The 21,533-nt window shown below is 41.3% G+C and overlaps 1 protein-coding gene across 1 annotated transcript in view; it reads right to left on the reverse strand.

The window, feature by feature from the left end:
• The window catches only part of KAT2B (lysine acetyltransferase 2B), a 40,695-nt gene extending 19,378 nt beyond the window's left edge, over positions 1-21,317 (reverse strand). Inside the window, exons 1-7 of the mRNA XM_005519143.3 lie at positions 21,111-21,317; positions 12,558-12,684; positions 7,760-7,905; positions 7,167-7,256; positions 5,288-5,469; positions 2,885-3,076; positions 309-415 (exon numbers count right to left, since the gene is read on the reverse strand). Of these exons, the coding sequence (XP_005519200.2) occupies positions 309-415; positions 2,885-3,076; positions 5,288-5,469; positions 7,167-7,256; positions 7,760-7,905; positions 12,558-12,684; positions 21,111-21,317 (1,051 nt within the window). The remainder of the gene's footprint in view (positions 1-308; positions 416-2,884; positions 3,077-5,287; positions 5,470-7,166; positions 7,257-7,759; positions 7,906-12,557; positions 12,685-21,110) is intronic.
• Between the last annotated feature and the right edge of the window lie 216 nt (positions 21,318-21,533).

The following is a 21,533-nucleotide window of genomic DNA, read 5'->3' on the forward strand; positions in this document are numbered from 1 at the left end:
CCTGCCAAGCCTGCTGGCATTCAGCTTCATGAAAAGGTTTTTTGTAGGGCTCTATTGAAAAGCAAAATCTCGTCATTCAGCTTCACCTGTCCAATTTACAGTGCTCTAAGACTGGTTGGACAAGTCAAACTCAATCAAGGGAGAAGTTGTTTCACCAATTAAAATAATGAAACTTTTAAAAGGTCACAGACTAACACCTCTCTATCTCTCTCTAATATATATATATATAAAAAAGCCCCACATTAGTCCTAAATCATGCAGTTTCATGCAGTTTTCATTTGTGCTACCAATCACTAAATGCAAATTACCTGTCTGGATTCCCAGCTGGCCAGTTTGGGAACTAGACACCATGAAATCCTGATCCCAAATGGGAGAATTCTGGCTGTACACTTCTTCTTCCAGCATAGACAGAAACCTAGGCACAAAACGAGGCAAAATATCAACTAATGGGATCATTCCAAACAGGTTCTTTTTCAAAATAAATACTTGCAATGTTTTTAAATTAAAAACATTTACTAAGTCAGTAAGAAAATGCTGTTGGCCAATGCTATTAAAAAAACCCCCACATATGCAAAAATCACACGCCAGAGTAGACATGAAGTACCACAATTCAGTAGAGTGCTTTCATTTACAAAACCTTGCCTCTGATTACAAGCAATAGTTATCTAATTTGCAAGTGCAGAAAAAGACAGTTACAAACTACTTTTACAGAGCAAAACTCCACTAATGAGAAAGCTATGAGTTGACTGATGTTATACAATGATGGCAAAATATGTCTGTTTTGATAAACCAGTATTTTGCAGATGCATTTGCTATCTGCCTTTGATAAAATCCCAGTGTTACTAAAAATGCTCTTAGAAAGATATTTTCATTCCTTTAAGTGTCCTACTGTAACATCTAATTGCCATGTGTGTGCTTGCATAACAGTATTTTTAACCTTACTTTGGTACAGTTACAGAAACAGCACAATTTTAAACCTTTCTTAGCATTATTTTATTCCACAGATCAGACTCTCCAGCACACTCACCTTCTCAGGGCTAATACACCAATTCCTTCCCAACAGCAAGACAGCTACTTATCCTATGTTGCACAAAAGAGGTTTTCAGACCAGAAGTTGACATGGCACATTTCTACTCTCAGGAGTTATCTATATGTATAGAAACTGCTCAGCTGAAACCAACAGGACTGATGAGTAAAACTTCCTTGAACAGGATAGGGATTTTCAGGATCAAGTCAGACTCTTGTACTGTATATGTAGGACACCCATACCTAAACAATTTCCTGTGTTTGCTGCTGTCTACACAGGTGATAATGGCTAAAAAGTTTGTAACAGTGACCTGACCATCTGTGACAAAGCAGAAGGACAAATTCAACTTTAGCCAAAGCTCTATTTCCAGGCAGTACAGAGGCTCTGCCTTCAGCCCTGATAGCAACTATTGCCTAGGTATGCACAGACACAAGTTGTGGGTGCTCCTTTGCCCAAAAAGGAGAGCCCAGGGCAGAAGGGAGCCCTGTGCCAGTGCCAGGCTCCATGCTCTGAGACACAGCTCCTCTGTGGGGTTCACTCAGCACAATGCCAGAGGAAAGACAAATGCTTCAGATAAGTACATGAAAGATTTAAAACATTATTCATACTTCCCACAGATCATCTGGAAACAGTATTTGTCTTTTTTTCCCCCCAGCAGAATATCAAAAGGAATTGCAGTGAATAGTAATGCTTTTCAAATTACTGCAAAAGGCTTTAAAAGGCAGTGAAAACAGGGGCATATGCACACCTACTTCCACCACAAATCTGCTCCTTGCATCAATGGGGTGTTAAGTCCTTTTTTATATCTGTCTCAGGGCCAGATCATGATCCTGTTCCCAGACACGCACAGACATTCCTGTAACCATAACAGTCTACCCCAAAGACAGTGCACATTTTTCAAAGTGGCAAAATAAACTATGAATAATAGTAGGAGCAAGAAATCCTTACTCTACTCAGCTTAGGAAAGTTCATGTTGTTTTTCATTCCGCTCAGCTCTAACCCATCTTCTGGCCCAACACAGTAGCTTGCATAGATAGCATCAGTGCCACCAGGTCTTCTGTAGGTTCACTTCATTTGTTGTTAGGAGGCTTTTAAAGTATGACTTAGAGAAACAAGCTACCCTTGTAAAATAAGGATATTTTTCAAGTGATACACTATTTTACAGGAATTCATTACAGTGAATGATCCTGTCAACATCACTACCCCTCTTCACCATCAGTAAAATGCTTGAAATTAAGGACTGTCAAAGTTGAGCATGTTTCAATACCCCTATTATTGCCATAATTATTTGTAATAATTGCTGTTTTATTGTGAGAGATTGTCATCAACATTCCAGTACTGGAAAATATACTCAGTATTAAATTTATGAGTTTAGGATTCAATGATGCAGTTTTATACTGACTCCTCTCTAATAAACCCATCTCTTCTAGGGGTGGGTAACTATTACAATATTGAATTAAACTGAAATTCTTATAAACTCTGTACAACATCCCCCCCCCCTTTTTTTAATGCTCCATCACCAAAGCAGATGCAAGCATGTTTTTGGAGGTCTGGACCCACATTGTTTCCAAGGACTACAGAAAAAGAAAGTAATTGACCTACAGTACCTGCTAATAGGCAAAAAGCACAATCTCCCAGCAATATGAATAATCCTTTTCATAAAGTAAGGCCTAGGATAAAACAAAGCAAGCATTTGTGTACATAAACTACACTAATCTAAGATATGGCAGTAAAGAAAGCTGCAGTGTCTAGTTGCTACTGAATAAAAAGAAATTATTTTAAGCTGCAGGTAATTTCTCCCTTTCCACAACGAAGTTGATGGTTAACTTTGGAGGCAGACACACTGGGAACCCTTACTTTGGAAAATGAGTGAGGATTAGTGTTCGTTTTTCTTGAGGAAGCTTGTCTTTTTCTTGCCTGGCCTGCTCCAGCAGTTGTCGTCTCATTACAGTAAAAACAGAGCGAAGCAATGTCCTACCAAAAACCTGTGTGGTTTCATACCGAGGTAGACTGTCACAAAACTGAGGGACATTGCAGTAACAAAGCCACCTGTAAAGAGAAAAAAAAGCCAGGTAATTATCACAATCTAACATACGACTTAATGCAATAAAACCACTACCCACATCATTTATAATGCAGCTGAGAGCTATATGACCGTATAAATCAGTTCCACTACCAGGCTGGACAGAGTTAAGCAGCATTTATATTGCCCATTTTTTTACAGAAATGACAACCAAGTACTTTTAAGTTTTCATATATTCTTTTTCTCTGCAGTCTAGTTTACACAAAGTACTCTTTTTCCAGACAGTAATCACAATAACAGAAAATTCATAGGTATGTCAGGGATTCTCTCCACAGCTCATTCATCCACCCTCACACATCTCTTGCTCCAAAGACCCTTAGCATAGCCTGTTTTACCCTCTAAAAGTCTACCTTACCTCACACAGAGGCCAAATGGGTGACAATTTTGACTAGTTCCATCACCATCCCAATCCAACTGAGTTCCTGCCCTGTATTTCCACCAATTGGCTTCATCCCATTATACTGTCTTATTACTCTTTTGTTACCAGTACCTCCATCCATAATAAACTTTGCACTAAGGAAAATTACAGGATGTCATGTTTCTTTTCTAGGAAAAGAGATTATGGTACCAAAGAGATAACCCAGGAATACACTGACTATGTAGATCACAATATCTGTTAATCTTATAAACAAGATTTTGATATCTATGTGTAAGTGAAAAGCTGGAAAGCTCCAGCAATGAAAAGAAAATATTAGGATTTGGATGCAAACACACTGTGCTGGATCCTGCACACATTTCCTCATCCAGATCCAAAGTACAGCCTGTCTCAAAATGTTCTCCCAAACTCTGGCGCTTTAATCTTTGCAAACATGAGTTGCAAAAGAGTTGTGAGATAGAGCTGCTCACAGACTTCTACTCCCTGTTCTTGGCCGATAAAGCACAGCTCTCAAAACACAAGAATGCATGTGAAACTCTGATGTGGTTTCATTCAAATCCTCGGGTTCTCAAATGAGATTGGTGACTGCAAAAATTCAGGTGTGCCCATGGTGCACAGAAACACCCTGAGCAATGCCTCAGACAACACAGAGGAGAGAAGCTCACAATGACAAGTGAGATTTGATGGGGAGAGCACTTTGGGTTGGGGAGGGACCTTAGGGACTGTGGGCAGGATAGCTGAGAAAACACAAGTGACAAAAAAATTAACAACAAAAAGCCACCAACCAGAACCAATTATCAATTCCTAACAAGATTTAACTCCTACCACCCCTGGCTGACACTGGTTATCACAAACAAATGGAGGTCAAACACCCACCAAACATGGTCTTAGGACCACTATGGATTGCAAGTGTGCTTTATGGCACTTATTCAAGGTGACAGGACATCTGGGTCAGACACAGCGCAGTCTTCTCTGCCACTACCCAGAGTCGCAACTCACACCAGGTTTGCTGCTGTTCTCCTTCATGGAGAGGAGGTGTGTGAGAGGAAAGGCCACCGGGAAAGCTGCCAGAAGGTGGTGCTCCCCTTTGGCCAGCAGAGATGTCCGGGGCGTTCCTGAGAACGGTGTGCTGGCAGAGGTTAACTACCTGCTGCCAGACCGGCAGGACCCTGAAACTGCTCTCACTCTGCTTACTGAAAAAGGCACTGCACTACTCTTGTGAGAAAAAGAAAATAGAGACGTCTTTTTATCCTAGCTCTTAATCCTCCTGCGACTAAGTTATTACTTTGAATTCTAACAGCTCATTAAATGGTCATAACAAGAACCATAATTTTAAGGAACGTAGTAATATCTGTCCCCCATTTAGCATTCAAGCACTTGCAAAATTAGTTTAATTTTTCAACTCCTCCGTGATTTGGTTTCAAACAGTGATGCTTTACAATGCTAAATGTCATGTTCTTTCTTTTTTTTTTTAAGTTGAATGATAAATAGGGATCTTAATTGAGGCTCATATTTAAGAAGACTGAGAACGCTTCACAAACACAGATCTTGCAAAAACATTGTTAGATACAAGTGTTCCAGCCTCTACTCCCTGCTCTTGGCTGATAAAGCACATCTCTCAAGACCCAAGGATGCATGTGAAACTGATACAGTCTCACTAAAACCCTTAGATCTTCATGTTAAATCCACGGATGCAAGAATTCACAAGGTCCGTCTATGGCATAAAGACACTGGTGTACTCCTGATGTTTGCACATGCCCTATTTGTAAGGAAGACTCCTAACAAGCAAAAGCAGCATTACCTGGTATAATTCACTTTATACCCCGCAATATCATCATTGGGTGATCTTAGTCTTCGCTGAGAAGGTGTCTCCAGGTGCCAGTAGTTGATGCGGTTCAGAAACATTTTAGCCAGCTCCACTATTGTTTGCCTTTCCTTCGAGGGTAAGTGGCTAAATTTGTACTGCACAAAATTATTCACACCCTTAAAAAGTAAGAAAATTCTGTTTAATACTTAAATGCTTTTTAATACTTTAGCCATAATTTTTATAGGAGCATCCTCAAACATTCCTCACTTTATGTTTATAATGAAATTGCATTGCATGAGAAAGAAAAGAAACATCGGAGACCATGAACTCCTTGCTCAGCATCATGCAGATGCCACAGGTACCTGTGTACACAGCAGGAGGTACATCCAGGTATTTTTAACCTACTCTCAGCAGCTGATGTAGAGGGAAAGAAGAAAAAATTCTTTTTTCCCTCCTTCTCAAAGTCAGAAAACAGAGAAAGTTCTGGTAGGCTTTCATCTATACATAAACCAACTATCACCTCTTCAGCTACTTGTCAATAATAAATTAGAGCTTATGGACTTCTACTTAACTTTATGTCTACAAATCATGTTATTTTTTCAAGAAGTCTTAATACTTCACAATCATGTCTCCTCATTGCACTTTGGAAACTGTCCAGTTTAAAGAAAAATCTACTGAACATAATTAAAATGGGTGACTAAAATTGCTGCAACACATATTTTATAAATCCATTATAACACTCAGTGTTTAGCAAATAATTTTGTTTGAGTGGCTGAGCTGCTAAAAACAGAATTGTAAATACTGGTCTTTTTTAAAGGGAAAATTATTTCAAAATAAGCTGTAAGAAGAATTACTCTTTTATCCCTATGCTTTATTTTCTTAAGCAACTTGCACATTATGAAGAATTTGACAAAAAATTGCATTGAATAAAACCTTTTTAATAGTATATTTTAAGGATTAGGAGCCTAGGGGGATTACAAACACGTTTTTTTATACTCTAACTAAAGGAGAACTTAAAGTGAAGACTTCTCAGAAATTCAGCAATAAAGTGGCTTGATCTTCCTAAATGATAAGAAGTGAGAGTTGCAAAGAAATAATTAATAAACATAGCAGTCTTCACAGTTAAATTATCCTGTTTAACAATAGAACATCAATTGGATGGGAAAACACTGAGCTCCTGTGTCAGGGAGGTATGTGAGCCTCTGCATAGTCTCACTGGAGTTCATGGGCCCACTTGTCTGCCAGAAGTGCATTCTTAGGAGCTTGCTTAACCAAAAACTGAATTTGTCATATGTTCTTTATCTACTGAGAGTCACAAAAGCCTCAATTATTCTTTGGTTTCTGCTTTGGTTTTTTTCTTGTGCACCCTTTGAAAGAGAAGGCTATGATCTCACTGAATTGGACCGTAACATTTTTCTTGATATACAGAAGGCAAGTGCCATTTTAATATTGGATTTCAAAACTTCAACAGGCATTTTTCATCACTTGGAACAAAGAATGATTAGAACTGCCCACATAAAAGTAGCATTTCAAGTTAACTCTCTAAACCCACAAAAAAATCAGTTTCATTAAAGCATAAGACCAATGATGAGAAGCCAAATAATGTAACTATTGTACAAATACTAAAAGGAGAACCAACAACAATTTATACCCCGCTATTTTATCCTAAGCAGAACACAGAAACATCTGCAAAGTGCCTAAAAAAATGTCCTGTTTCAAAACCAGTGTTTACATTTACAAAAACAAACCACAAAAAATCCCCAAACAAAGCCTCCAAACCCCCACTAAAATAAAATTTAAAAATACATAAATAAACAAGAAAAAAAAACATCACACACCAACACCAACACAAAACCACATTTTGACTCTTTACCTGTTCAATGCTAGGTTTCTCAAATGGGGGACTTTCCAAAGATCCTTCTACTACAGGTTTTCCCATCTGCAAAATGCACTTCCTCAAAAGCTGTTAAAAATACGCAGACGTTGAAAAGTTAGTGTATTTTCATACACAGAGTGGATGAAAGTCACAAGGGCACAACGCACTGTGAGCAGTGTTGGAATTCTCCTGGCTATATACCTGCTTGTTCAGTCATCTGAATTTGTAATAACTAAACTTTACTGTGAAATCACCTTCTCTGAAATGCATGCAGGAGGCTCTCTGAGGAAATGCAGGCAGCTAAGTTACCATTCATGTGTCAACTGACTCTTCCTGGTATGGCAGTGAAGAAGGTTGCAGTTTATACGTGGGACCCAGGGTCAGTTCCTCAATCACCTGGATGACTTTTGGAATAAGAATCAGTATATTGCAAGTACCAGAACGTCCAGCCCACAGTTACTCAGCAGAGCATTGTCCCAGAGAAAAACTGTCTCAGCAGACAAAGTCAATCCACGCCCGAGCACCAATGAAATTGGCTTATGTGTGAGAAAGTGAAAAATCTGAGAAGATACTCCACAAGTTCAGCTTACTTTGAACAGGTAGAAATAAACTTGCTTGGTGTCTGCATCTTCTTCTTTGTGGACACAGGTGAACAGATATTCCACATCCAACACAATCCCCAGGAGCCTGTTCATTTCTTCTTCAGACACATTCTCCAGGTGAGAAACATGAGCAGCTAAACAAAATAAAAACCCAAACTTGTAAAAGGCTACTGAGAGAACCCATTGCACAACTATAGCTCAGGAGATCTCCAGCTAAGCCTTAACTGTAAAAGCACTGATCCTGTAATAACCTACTTAAACAGAACACATCTTATCTGAGGTAACTGAAACCTGTGTCACATCAGAGCAGTTTGTAAAGGTTGACCAGCAGTGGTAACTTCCACAGCAGAGGAATGGCAGCTGGTTGGAATCACATCATCTGTTAACACTTAAGCAGAATACAGAAGTCAGGCTTGTATTAATACGTTGCACTATGTAAATAACTACATACATTTTTGTCCTGGAGCTACGTCTTTGAGACAAGTTTTCTTGACTTAAGAAAATAAATCCATAATTTCCATAAATTATGCAATCCAGATGTAAGCATCACCTTATTTTGTGAAGAGTGAAAAAAACCCAGTCCCAAAAAATGACTTTTTCTTTTAAACTGGGCGTTATTAGCTAAGTCCCTTGCTTTTGTATCATGTAAGCTCAAACTGTGCTTTGTGCACACTGTATTAACAGAGATTTTGCAGACTGTACATGCTCATTTGTTCAGCAGTCTCCAAGTGACAAACTCCCTTTTATTGTCTCCAAAGGTAAATACAGTCTCACATCTGTAATTTTCAAAAGCTTGTGGTTTTTCCCTGTAAAGCGGGAAATTCATTTCAAGCTGGTTTGAGAAACTGGCCCGGGAAGAAGGAAGGCAGCGTAAAACAAAAAGTCAACTCCCAAAAAGAAGATATTTGCATTACAAAACGCAATGATCTTACTGACTCCAGGCTAATGTAGATGGTATGCATATCCTTTCCTCAGAAAGGACAAGAAAATATCCTTTCAAAGAAAGAAAAAAAATACTTTTAAGTTTGGGCATATTAACTTTTTATATTTTAATACATTTTATCTATATTTGCTTCTTAAGATTAACATATATTTTCAACAGAAATCTGACTCCTTAGCTGGGGAGTTAGTGAGGAAAAATAACACTTGACTTGAAAACGATCACATTTATTGGCCACCAAGCAAAGATGGTTTGTTTTGAGAAGTAGTATGATACCAAAACATTTAAATTTAATACCTTTATTTGGCTTCTAGTAAAAAGTGCACTGTTATGCAGAACTTTAAAAATATGTCAGCAATTGTTTCCACTTAAATGAAAATTTATAATATAGTGTCTTAGGCACGTGACCATCATGAGCTTCCTTTGAGGATAAATAATCAGTATTCTGGGCAGAATAAAATTATTTAACTTCTGTCCTTAAGACAGGTATGAAGGGTTAATATTCCCAGCAGTTTGTCCTGATCATTTGCAAGGAATAAACATCCTCCTAGAGGAGCTTTGCATTAGAAGCTGATAACATACCAAAGAAACCTTGCCTTCAACAAATGAATAAAACATCAGCATAAGAAACCATTTCTATGCAGTTTCCATAACAATACTGAACCATGACTACTTAGCTGTGTTTAAACATTTTATTAAACTAGAGAATTATTATTATTCATACTGAATCTAAAAGTTAAGTGTTTTACCAGCGTGCATTTACCAGACACCAATGCTTATACACCAGGTCAACAAACTATCTTTCTTCAGATGTTCACAGCCCATTCCCAAACTCTGTGGCCATTAGTAAGTGTTTCATTAAAATTAAAGCTTTAGTACACTGGCATCAGATACTGCATCACTCTTGACTAGAGTTACAATCACAATCACATGCACTGCCCAACTGGTACACTCTTCTTCCGTTGCTGTTATGCCTGGAAAAGAAATTTAAGTATCACATGTATAGGTTGCTAGAGCATGCACTGAAAAGCAAGCAGAAAGAACAAGGCTCAGTGATAGCAAACAAGCACTGGAGTGTACAAATTAGGAATGGTGAAAAAAATGGATTAATGAGGAACGTGTCCACAGCCTATCTCAAAACACTAGAATCAAGAAATACCCAAATGTGAAGGTGCATAGCAGGAACTGAAGACAGTGATAGGGAGAAAAAAGAGACTGAATGTGTATATGATGTATTAGCACATTAACCAACTAGTTTTAAAAGTGATCAAAGACTGACAATGTTTACCAGATAAAAAATGCACCTTGCAACACAGGAGAAACAATCAAATAGAAAAGAGAATAGTCTCTGACTATGCAACACCATAAAGCACATGGACAGTGAATTGTCCCAGCATCTAATCCTGTCACAGTGTTAGAAGATATATCACCCAAATAAAAAAAAAAAATCATTAAAACAATGACATTGAGCCAAACTGTGGCACTGAGCACCAAAAGGATGAATATAAGTTGTAGATAAGTAGACAATAATACACAAAATCAAATAGATTTATGCACCAAAAGCTGCACTGGCTTGAAGATCAAAGCCACACCCCCAAAAACAGAAATCTCAAACAAGGTAGTATGTAGGAGTACCTTGGGATGAAAAATTAAATTCTACAGGAAAAAAAAAAAAATTACATCAGGTACACGTTTAACCAGCACAGAAATTTCTAGCTTGCTACTTCAGCGGCTTTCTGAGGAGAAGAAAATGCAGCACAGCTAATGCGAAGCCCACATACCTTGTGGTAAATCTGCTTTTAAAGGTATTCAGCAGAAATACAATAACTTAGAGGAGATGAATAGGAAAATTATCTTGAAAAACACGGCAAAAATGCATACTTTTCCAGCAGTATGAGGAAGACCACAGCAACTCATTTCAGTTATTTTAAATGAAACATCTTCCTCATTAGCTGCAGTCAGAAGTATTTTCTAAAAAGAGCAGTAAATAGAATACTTTTTTTTTGATAGAATACTTTTTCTGGTTTTACAGTACTGGTTTTCCCTGGTTTCCTAGCTAAAGAATGATTTAATATTTCTTAATAGACAAAACCAGGCCCATCTTTTAGAAGAGCCAAGTTTTTCTCATACAAAGCATCCACAAATTCTGCTGAAGAACAGAGAACTGACAGGCACATCTTGCAAGTTTAAAAAAAAAAAAAAAAAGAAAAAAAAAAGCTTTCTTCAAAGGCCAGGATTGAAAGGGATGGGTAACACAAGCCACTCTAATTGCACAAACAGAAGCAGCACAGAGAAGCTGTGTGATGAAAAGTCAAAACTAACTTGGCTAAAGTGACTGAATTTTCTGTAATATTATGCATTTGTTAATCTTCTCCTGCAAGCAAACTCAGAGATTTTGAATATCAGGAAAAAATTCTGCTGAAAAGCCTAGAATTAAATTACATGTAATGAGTTTTATTACATGAAAACACATGTAATAAGAAAGAGTACTGAAAAAAAAAAAAAAAGGGAAAAAAATATTCTATTCGAAGTACAATATTTTTTTTCAAAAGTAAAATAATAAGTGATATATTGTGAAGGTTTTGAATTTCCCTTTTTATTTTTTATTTCTTTGTCCTAAGCTTTGTGTGGCAACAAAAATTAAACAGCAACTGTTTTTTTTCAACTAGTTCTGAATTTTATTTTAGCTGAATTTTTATTCAGTATTTGCTAGAAAGGATGTGGATCTATGATGGAGCAAGTTGAGAGCAGGGCAATGAAGTTGATCTGAGGGCTGGAGCACTTCTCCTATGAAGTCAGGCTGAGAGTGTAGGGTTGTTCAGACTAGAGAAAAGAAGGTCCAGGGAGACCTTAGAGCAGCCTTCCAGGACCCTAAGGTGGCTGGCAAGAAAGCCAAAGGGGGACTTTTTCAAGGACATGTAGTGACAAGACAAGGGGTGGTGGCTTTAGATTGGTTTAGATTAGATATCAGAAAAAGGATTTTTTACAATGAGGGTGGTAGAATACCGGAACAAATTGCACAGAGAGGTGATGGATGCCCCATCCCTGGAAACATTTACGTTATAGTTGGCTGGGGCTCAGAGCAACCTGATCTAACATCAAGTATCCCTGCCTGCGGGAGGGTTGGACTAGATGATCTTTAAAAGGTCCCTTCCAACTCAAACTATTCTCTGATTCTGATAAACACAGAAACAGCCATCAGCTGTTATTCTGGATAAAAATATAAATCCTTAAAATAATAATACAGTGATTCAGCACTGTTTTTCAGGCTATGTGGGTAACAAATTGTTACTTATTTTAAGTCTGAAAACCAAAACCAGAAACCACAACAGTATTAACAGTGGATTTTGAGCAGTTTCTTCCAAGACATGCAAGCTGTCTGCACAATAACTTAGACCATGCTAAGATGTACAACCCTAGTTTTATTTTCTGTGACTCAGGAAGGATAGCTCTTTTAGCATCTCGGTAGTGATGTTCAAGAATATTTTATACATTGTTCTAAAGTAAGGAAACATAATACAGCCTAAAGGAGAGAGTCATTCGCTTTGTAACGAAGGCAGCTGGTAGGTAAAGCTATGTAAGGTTAAGGCATACGTAAGACAAAGTATTAAAATTATTACAGGTAGCTTAATGGTGCTTTTGCATTTTAGCACCTTGGAATGTCGGCGTTGTTAGAAGTTGCACCTTACCCGAGTTCCTTTCCAATAAAACTAATTTTAGGATACTTCCATATTAACCATATTTTTAAAATATTAACCATATTTCAATCTAAGCTATTTACACCTAACAGTAACTCCCATTTCTAGGCCTTGGCGTGGCACCCTGACTGGTGGTTTTGGGGCTCACCCAGGGCGTGGCTGCAGCTGCGGCAGGGCTCGGCCAGGCTGACCGCTGCCTGCTGCAGCTCGGCCCGCGGCGGCGTGGCAGGCGGGTTCGGGTTCTTCCAGCCATTGCATTTACAGGACTCCTCGGCCTGAAAAGCAAAGCAAAGGGATATCGATCAGCGCCAGAAAACACGGGAACTTGCTGAAACTGCATGATTTCAAAAGCAATAAAAAGAACTAGCAAAAATATTTCAAAAGCAATAAAAAGCTTCTCTTTTTTTTTTTTTTCTTTTTTTGGGGGGGCGAGCTGAGAAGAGGGGGAAGTTTTGTTGTTGTTTTGTTTGTATTTTTATCCACCACATTATTAACCTTTATTTTCTGGAAATTATCAGAACTAGAATACTATCACAGAGAGATTAACATAGTTTGGTAAGCAGAATTCATAACGAACCCTGGCTAGTTCCTTTACAGAAATCCCTCACTCTACTGAAAAAAATATTCAAATATTTAGTAGTAAATCAGCTTTTACAGATCCGGCCACCGAGACAGATTTAATTATTTAAACATAAACAGGTTATCTAACAGGCAACACGTTTGTCACTGCCTCATCAGCTCCACGGGCACCAAGGAATCACACACAGCTGAAACCAAGCCCATGACAAACCAGGCAGGGTTAACTAATGCTGAAATAACCAAACAATAAATGCACTATTGGAGAAGGCTGTTTAAGGCAAGGAACACTTGGCCACAAAAGCAACAGATGCCAAAGACAGTGACACTTCCACCGCAACCTGCTGCTTTCCCTAGGAAGTTTACTTAGGCTCACCGAATGTCAAACAACCACCAAGAGAATGCAGCTAAAAGGGAAGACCATGAAGGAAAAGGTTGTGACTTTGGTAATTGTGTCTCAAATCATTCAGAAGTACAAAGTACCGATTCCAGTTATCCAAAGAGCAGCTTTACAGGAGGGGATTTTCTCCTGCATATCCAAAAGTTGGATATTTGGTCATTCTAACTTCATTCGTGCTCCTATTTGAAGATCTGATTGGAAAGAAAGCCTGCTTTTCTACTCTTCAGAGATATCAGTGCACTGGGTTGTAAAAAGATACTCATGAAATTGCACTGCCGAGACCTCAGTGAGGAAAGTATGCCAATTGCTGCATAATATTTATGGCTGAAACAATCTTAGTAGGAAAAATTGTGATGGTAATATATGCAGCACTAATGTATCATTTTTCAAAACTGATTCTGCATACATTTAGTGTGATCTATTTCGGGAACCTATTTCATTTTCCTTTTAAGTTTCCAAATCCCATCCTACCTAAGGAAGAAGAACACAGGAGAAGCAGAAAGGATCACAGTTTGACAGCTCTTAACAGTGACAGCTTTGTAAATGGCTGGTAAAGTGTTCTTTTAAACTCATTTCAATATTCAGTAACCCGAGAACCAAGAGAACTGCTACCCGCAGTTTGCTCAGCACCACATGATGTTTTTACCATCCCTGAGGCTTAAGTATTTATCCAGCTGGGCTCCTGGCCCTGGGTGCCCTGGCCTCTGCCTGGCAGGCACCAAGGGCTGTGAGCAGCATTTTCTGTAGGCACCGGCATGACTCAGAAATCCACCTGCAAGTGCCCAGCAAAGCCATTTCCGCACATTTCCCTTGAAAAGGGGACAACTTGCATGGCCTGATCCTCCTGGCTCTCCAAACTCACTGAGAGGGTGCAGACCGCCTGCCAACCCACGCATTTATAAAGTGAAATTAGCGAGGCTTCAGGATGAAACGAAGGGAAGATTAAAACAATTTTTTTTTTCTAAGTCTCATAAAATGCAATCGGAAAAGATTTATAGTGAAGTTTATGTTCTTTTCCTATCGTGTTTTCTGTGAGTAATATGACTGGCAGAGAACTGAAGTGTAATTTTCTGGCAGAAGCCATCTCTTGCAGTTTCACAGGCATTGCGCCAGTTGTGTTTGTCATCCAGCCCCAGAGGCTCTCGGAGCTAAATGGAGTTGAGAGCTCAGTGACTGATACCTGCAAACCACAGACTGCCCCACTGCAAGGACTCTGGACATCTGGGAGATGACATAAAACCCCTTGTTTTCAATTAGCTTCCCAAGGCAAAACCAATGCCAAATAAACTATACATATTTGCTTTAAAAATGTGAGAAAGGCAGTGTTGCCATGAAAGTTTTGCATTTAATATGAGAATAGAGAAACTGTCAACAAAAAAAGGGAAGAAGTCTGGAAATGAGATTATTGACAAAGAAAATGCAAGAGACAAATGTGAAAGAGTTGTCAAACAAAAAAGGATTGAATATTATTTTAGGGAAGTAAGATTTGACCCTTCCCATGCAGCTGTCTGGACAAATGTTTAACACTGTAAATTACTGACATATCACCATTATTTATTGCCTTAAATCATGCCACAATGAAGCATATCCAGAACTCCCTCCTAAAAATAGGCACAAGGCTTTTGTGATTTTTTTTCCTCTGAGTGGAAGCAGTATGTCACAGAAGCTCACCAAGCAATGTTTACTATCAAGCCAAAAGACTCTAAACAGTGAGTAACTATGTAAACTTTAGTGTCACACCATAATTAACAGCAAAGATGCAAACAGATGTACGAATCGTGGTAACAGCTCAGTTAAACTGACAAAAATAAACATCAACCCACCCACAGAAGAATAAAACCAGCATGTTCAATGGCAATTTTTTTTCTGCTCTTGTTGGTGTTTCCTCGCCAGATCTTTTTGCAACAGCTGTTAAATGATATTGTTCAAATTATTCTAGAGACCTTAACCAACCAACCAACCACTAGGGTGGTTTTTTTTGTTAATCTCTATAAAACACCAGAATCATCATATATGTTCTGTTAACCAAGGCAAAACAGAACCTGAAAAGGTCCTCTTTAAAACTTAGCTTTCACTGTAGATGTTGACAGTGCAAGTATTTTGCAGTGAATATGCAATGTGCATTCCTCAGTGGCTTAAATTGCTGAGTTGTTTTAAATCTTCCACAGCATTTTGCTCATTCAATCCTTTCTTTGACTATCTTTGGCTTTTTCCTTTCTTCCTTTTTTTTTTTGTTTTTTTTTTTTTTTGTTTTTGTTTTTTAATGTCACTCATCTGTTTTTCATTAGAAAATAAAGTATGACTTCACCTCTGCAAAAACTTAATTTAAGACCAAAACACTTTTGAGGAAAGGAAGGAAAAGTATTTGAAATAGCACATCCAGTCCTTGAAGCCTCATTTTCTGGGACATCTGCACAGCTTTGATAAATCCACTGTAGAACAACGGGGACTTCTGCCCTAATGAAACCTAAAAAATAATGACTGTCATCTTTGCAGGCCCAGGGATCATGAACACCACACCTTCATTTGTGTTTTTAAATAAAATTGAATGAGTATAATAAAATAAAACACAACAACTACATGCTGTTGCCTGCCCCCCTCCCCACAAAAAACAAAACAAACAAAAAAAAATTACAGAAATTATGTATATTTTGTACTGCACGACGCAATTTCACTTTTCTTTTTAACACCTTTCAGGTTTGGTGGAGTGTTACAGTGGGAGAAATCAAACTGTCCAGTAGCTCTGAGCAGTGAAAACTGCAACTCTAGGCAAACTAAAGTTATCGTTTCCTTTAGAATACTGAATACACAGATAAGTAAAATATGGACAGTGAAAAAATACAGAACATTTTAACACAAATTGTCAGTATTTTATTTAAAAAAGGAACACCTGAAAGTTACAATATTGCACATATCTCAGCCCCTTTTAGGTGAGTTTCAGCTGTCTAAATAATAAACAAACCAAGAATGCTAAAATAATAACCTATGGACTAAAATATCCCTCCCCCTTCTGGATAGTGAAATAAGCCTGAGAATGTGCAAACTTCAAGCTAACTTAATTACAAGGTAAAAGACCTCAACAGTTCTAAATCTGAGTTTCAATTAGCTGTTGTGCAGGGTTTTTCTTTCCAGCTTAAAATTATACAGGTTACCCTATTTGGTAATTGAGATGCAAAGCAGGCTCAACAGATTATACACAGAATGTTACAGATCTTCTCTATTTCCAACAAGTATAATTACACTAGAAAACATCTTCTTCCTCCCAACACAAAAGCTGTGTAAAATACCTTATAAGATTTTTCCTGCTGCTGGCAGCAAGCTCAAAATGGTGACTTCATCAAAGAGTATCACATAAATGATAATAAATACATTGACGAATTTAAATAATATATTCTTCCTACTCATATGTCCAGTACCCAAGAACCAAACAGCTGGACACTACTCAAAGAGCCACTCATATGTATCAGGAGATTAGCTGACTCATTTATCTTTAACAATACAAAATAAGCAGTTTAATGGGCAGCTTAAAGGGCATATTCTTCATTTATTGATAGATCAATTATTTAATTCCTTCTGCTTTCCAGTTGCACTTACAGAAGAGAAGTAGGCTACCATATAAAGCTTGTATTAATAAGCACCCAGTTCCTATCTTGTAAAGTTAATGGTAGATTTCCTATTTAAAGGAAGATGCTTTAATAGGGCCTGTAAGACATTATAAAACAGATTCACCTCACAATGAAAGTGATAAGAAAGCTTTGGATGTCTTCTTCGTCTCCTATATTTTGTAGAAAACAATACATTTAGAGTTGAGCTTCAAGGAGCTGTACTTCCACTATACAGAACACAGCAGTAACATGGCCAAATTGACCTCATCTTAATCTGCCTTATAAGAATCAGGAAAGAAAATATTTTATAATGGAAAATGTGGTACAAGTTTACCTTATGAACTCCTTTTTTTATGTGTGGGAAAACCAGAGCTTACTCTAGAATGAGCAGTGGGAAGAAGTGCTTCGAGACAGGATGAGCAGCTGGTCTTGAGCCTGGGGCTGGGATTTTACTTCAACATCGGCCCTTGCTCACCTGCTGCAGGGCCTTGGCCAAGTCATCTCATCACAAACCTTCTCATTCTGTCTACTTTGTTCACCTAAAGCAAAAAGCTTTTCTTCAAGGAGGTATCATTCCTTGTACAAGTGCTTTAGGCTACTGACTTCTCATTATATCTGCAAACACCCTGGCATTACTGTTAAGATATATATAATGAAAAATAAACAAGTTTACAGGAAACTTGGTGTACTAAAATAGTACATATTTCACCTTATTTACATAAAAAGCTCCCAGTGAGACTGGAGAAAGAGTTGTATTTTCATATAATCTAAACCAATAGGGGAAAAAAGTATAGAGGAGACTTCCTCCTACACCTTCATTAAATATATTTATGTGTGTAAGTCACACAGTGCTGCTTTTATATAAAGTGCTGAAAGCTCGCATGCCTAATGCTCAGCTTCACAGTGGACAAAACCAAAATGATGTATGCAGCCATTCATACATGCACAGATACAGCAAGTGCCAAATACATAACCCCACACAGCACTACTGTGTACCTCCAAAAGTCATGAAAACTGTACCAACTCCTATTATATATATCTTGTTCAGAATGCCACCCTCCTCCTTCAGAGTTGGGCTTTTAAGGTTTTTTACTTGGAAGAGCCTGTTCTATGCCTTCCACCCAGATTTTTCCCACAGAGGAACAAGTCAAGTGGAGCAGCTCAACAGATTTGTCACTGTTTATCACTGCTACAACTCTCCTGTCCAGTTCTTTTTATCAGGAAAAAACCCAAACCCCACATTTTTCTAGTCTCAGCTCCCTAAACTTCAGGCTCATTCTGCTCAGGATACATGCACACCAAGTATGTATTTACCAGCAGTCTTTGCCCATGTTTCACATGACAGAAAGGGATGGGTTGTAAAGAAGGACCAGGAGGTCCTTCCTGGGGACCAAGCCCCCGCCTCAGAGCAGTGCCTTTTACTGTCCTCTGCTCAGCATTTCTGCTGTCACCAGTGAGACTCACCCTCTGCACAGTCACTGACCGCTCCACCTTCTTGTGTGGTGACTCTTCACCCCTAGCAGACAGATGCTCCCTGCCTCTTACTCCAAACATCTGAGGTTAAGCTCCTAATAAATACTGTACAGAATTTTGCAATTAAACGTATGTGGGAGAAAGTGATTGACGCTAAGGATGCCGTTACATATTTTGTATGTACAAAACTTGTACAGCTCCATGTAGATTTACATAAGATCCATGTATAGTCACTACTTGAATGAAAACAGATGGTCCATTCAGAGATGGCGCGAGTGTTTGCCTTCTCTCACTCTTTTGCACTCACACACACAAATGCAAAATCAATGGAAGAGAAGTTGCAACCCAAAGTAAGAAAAAGTTCAAAGTTACAAACTGCACTGCTACAGTTGGCAAACCAGCTTCTCCAGGCTACAGTTTCCGGCAAACCACTAATGTTACAAACCAAGAAGTGTTCTGGAACACCTACCAGGTGTTTGGGAAGAAAAATAAAACATTCTTCCACCCCGCACCATCCTTCCCACCTTATCCCACAGGAGAAGCTTACAAGGAGCTTCTAGTCTGCTTACTTGCTTCTGTTATGAGATCTGAAAGCAAGCTGCCTGCCATTGAACTACTGTACAAAAGTCATACAGCAATTTTAATCTGAACGCAGTGCAGCGTTTAGTGCTGGAACTGTGCCTATATCCTGGCAAGAGGAAGACCCTCTGGCCACAGGTCCTGCTCCATTCATCACTGCAGTTCCAATGGCACATGCATCCAAGACTTGTCACAGACAAGAGGGCTAGCAAAGGCACACAGCAGAGCACTGACAATAAGAGCTGCTCCTGCTCTGTACCCCATCACCAGCGTCCTGCAGGAGGGAAAGAGGAGCTGACAGCAGGCCACAGCGTGCCCTCCTCCACTCACAAAAGGTGCTCATGCCCCTTACCACAAAGCACCTGCAAGAGTGGTGAGGACCCCCAAAAAGAAAAGGGTTTCAGAGGAGATAAGGCTTTTCTATAGCACAGCAACCTCTACGGGGCAGAGCACTACAGGAGAAGGCTTTCACCTTCAAAAACATCATCTAGAGGTGCATCAGAGGAAAAAAAAGCACCAACCAGGGAAGAAAAAAGCAATTCAAACACACACACACCTCCCTAACAGCCCATGAAAAATTTACACACTTCGAAACCAGCTTTATCTATTAGCATTATTATTATGTTAACATTAAAATAAGGGGTGCAAAGGCGACTCATCACTGGGAAAGCTTCACACCATATCACTCTGCCCACAGCGTTGCAAAGTTCAAGCGCACCAGCTGCTCTTTAACCTTATCGGCACCGGTGTAATCTCACACTGTCCCATAGATGCACCAGAGCTGAAGTGTAGGTGCCTGCACATGTGGAAACAGGCAAATAAGACATTGCAATGTGTGGCTTCCGTAATTTGCCCTCCCACGGCAGCACTGCGCCATGCCTTCAGCATACAGCTAAATATGCTCACACCACCAGACTGGACTACAGAGCCATACAATGATGCTTCGTCCCGTTTGTTAGCTTGTCCTTTCACTTACCATCTGCTGAAGTAGGAGAACAGAGAAAATAAGAACAAACAGCTACTCTCAAAGCTGAAAGCGTTACTAGAGGATCTGACATCAGCACTGCCAATCTAAACATGTCAACCCCGCTGTGCATCCAGAAATTGCCCTGACAGCAGCAGCGCAGCCAGCGGCCCGTGCTCTGAGCACAGGCGACAATGCCCGCGGTCAGAGCTCTGAAGGCGGGAGCGACAGCTCTGACCGAGCTGCCTCCCGCTACAATAAACAGGCGAGTCCTGCTTCTCCCACCAAGAAGAAAATCGCGGGCGGACAGAAAGTGCTTGTGATGGGAAACCAGGAGTAGCGCTCCTGAATGCGAGCACCGGGCAGACACGGAGCAGAGAGCCCCGCCGGGGCAGGGTACAGGTGGACAGGGGACCCCGCTCGGGCACCAGACAGCGGACACCGGCCCGGCGCTACGTGACCGCCGGGGACACAACTTTCCCAAGCGCGGAGGCCGCGCCCCTTCGCCCCTTTGCCAGAGCTGCTGGCGACGGCGGCAGCTCCAGCTCAGAGCAGCGGCTTCAGCGGTGTCAACAGCTCCGCGCAGCGAGGCCGCCGCCGCGACCGGGCTGGAGCAGCCCCCGCGCGGGGCCGCGACCTCCGGGCAGAGCAGAGGGCTGCCCCGCTCCCCGCCCGGGATGTTTACGCGGGGAGTGCTGCAGCAGCGCTGCTAACCCAGCGCCCGCCGCCGGCACCGGGAGCCGCCCCGCCCGCCGCCGCCTCCCTCCCGCGGAGGGACTGACGGAGCGGCGGCGGCGGGACGGGCAGCTCCCCGGGCGGGAGGGAGACGGCGCTGCCCACGCGGTCCCGTACTCGGTACGCGCGGGTTTAATTTCTGCGGCCACCGGCCGGAAAGCTCCGGGGGGAGCAGGATCCACCGGCACCGCCGTAGCCGCCACTTCCGCGGACAGCGCCGGGCGGCAGCCGGGCCACCCCCGCGCCCGGCAGGGGTGGGGTGGCAGGGCACGGCCCTTCCCCACCGCCTACCCTCTCTTCCTCCCTCCCCTCCCGTCAATCCCCACCCTCCGTGGGCGGAGGGGCTCCCGCGGCCGCCCGGCCGGCTACCTTGCAAGCGGAGTAGACGCCCAGCTTCTCCAGCTTCTTGGCCCGCGGCGCGGCGCGCAGCTGCGCCTTCTTCCCCGCGGTGCGCGCCGAGCCGGGCCCCCCGGGGCTCTCGGCGGCGCTGCGGGCCGGCCCCCCCGCGGCCGGGGAGCCCTGCTGCGGCCCGCCCGCCGCCCGGCCCCCGCCACCGCCGCCGCCAGGCTCCGCCATGCCCGCGGCGCGGCGGCAGCCGCCCGTCCGTCCGGCCAGCCGGCGCGGCGCGGCGCGGTGCGCCCGGCCTTAGACCCTCCCCTTGGCCGCTCCGCCGCCGCCGGCTGCTCCCCGGGGGGGCGGGAGGAGGGACCCGCCGCTCCGCGGGCGGCTCCTGCCCCGCCGGCGGGGGTGGGGGGCCGGCACCCGCCTCCCGCCGCTGCGCACCGCAAGGGC

Source organism: Pseudopodoces humilis, chromosome 1 (assembly GCF_049639895.1).
Source record: "Pseudopodoces humilis isolate 2021_Gansu_Grassland_sample_001 chromosome 1, ASM4963989v1, whole genome shotgun sequence".
In the NCBI taxonomy this organism is placed as follows: domain Eukaryota; kingdom Metazoa; phylum Chordata; class Aves; order Passeriformes; family Paridae; genus Pseudopodoces; species Pseudopodoces humilis.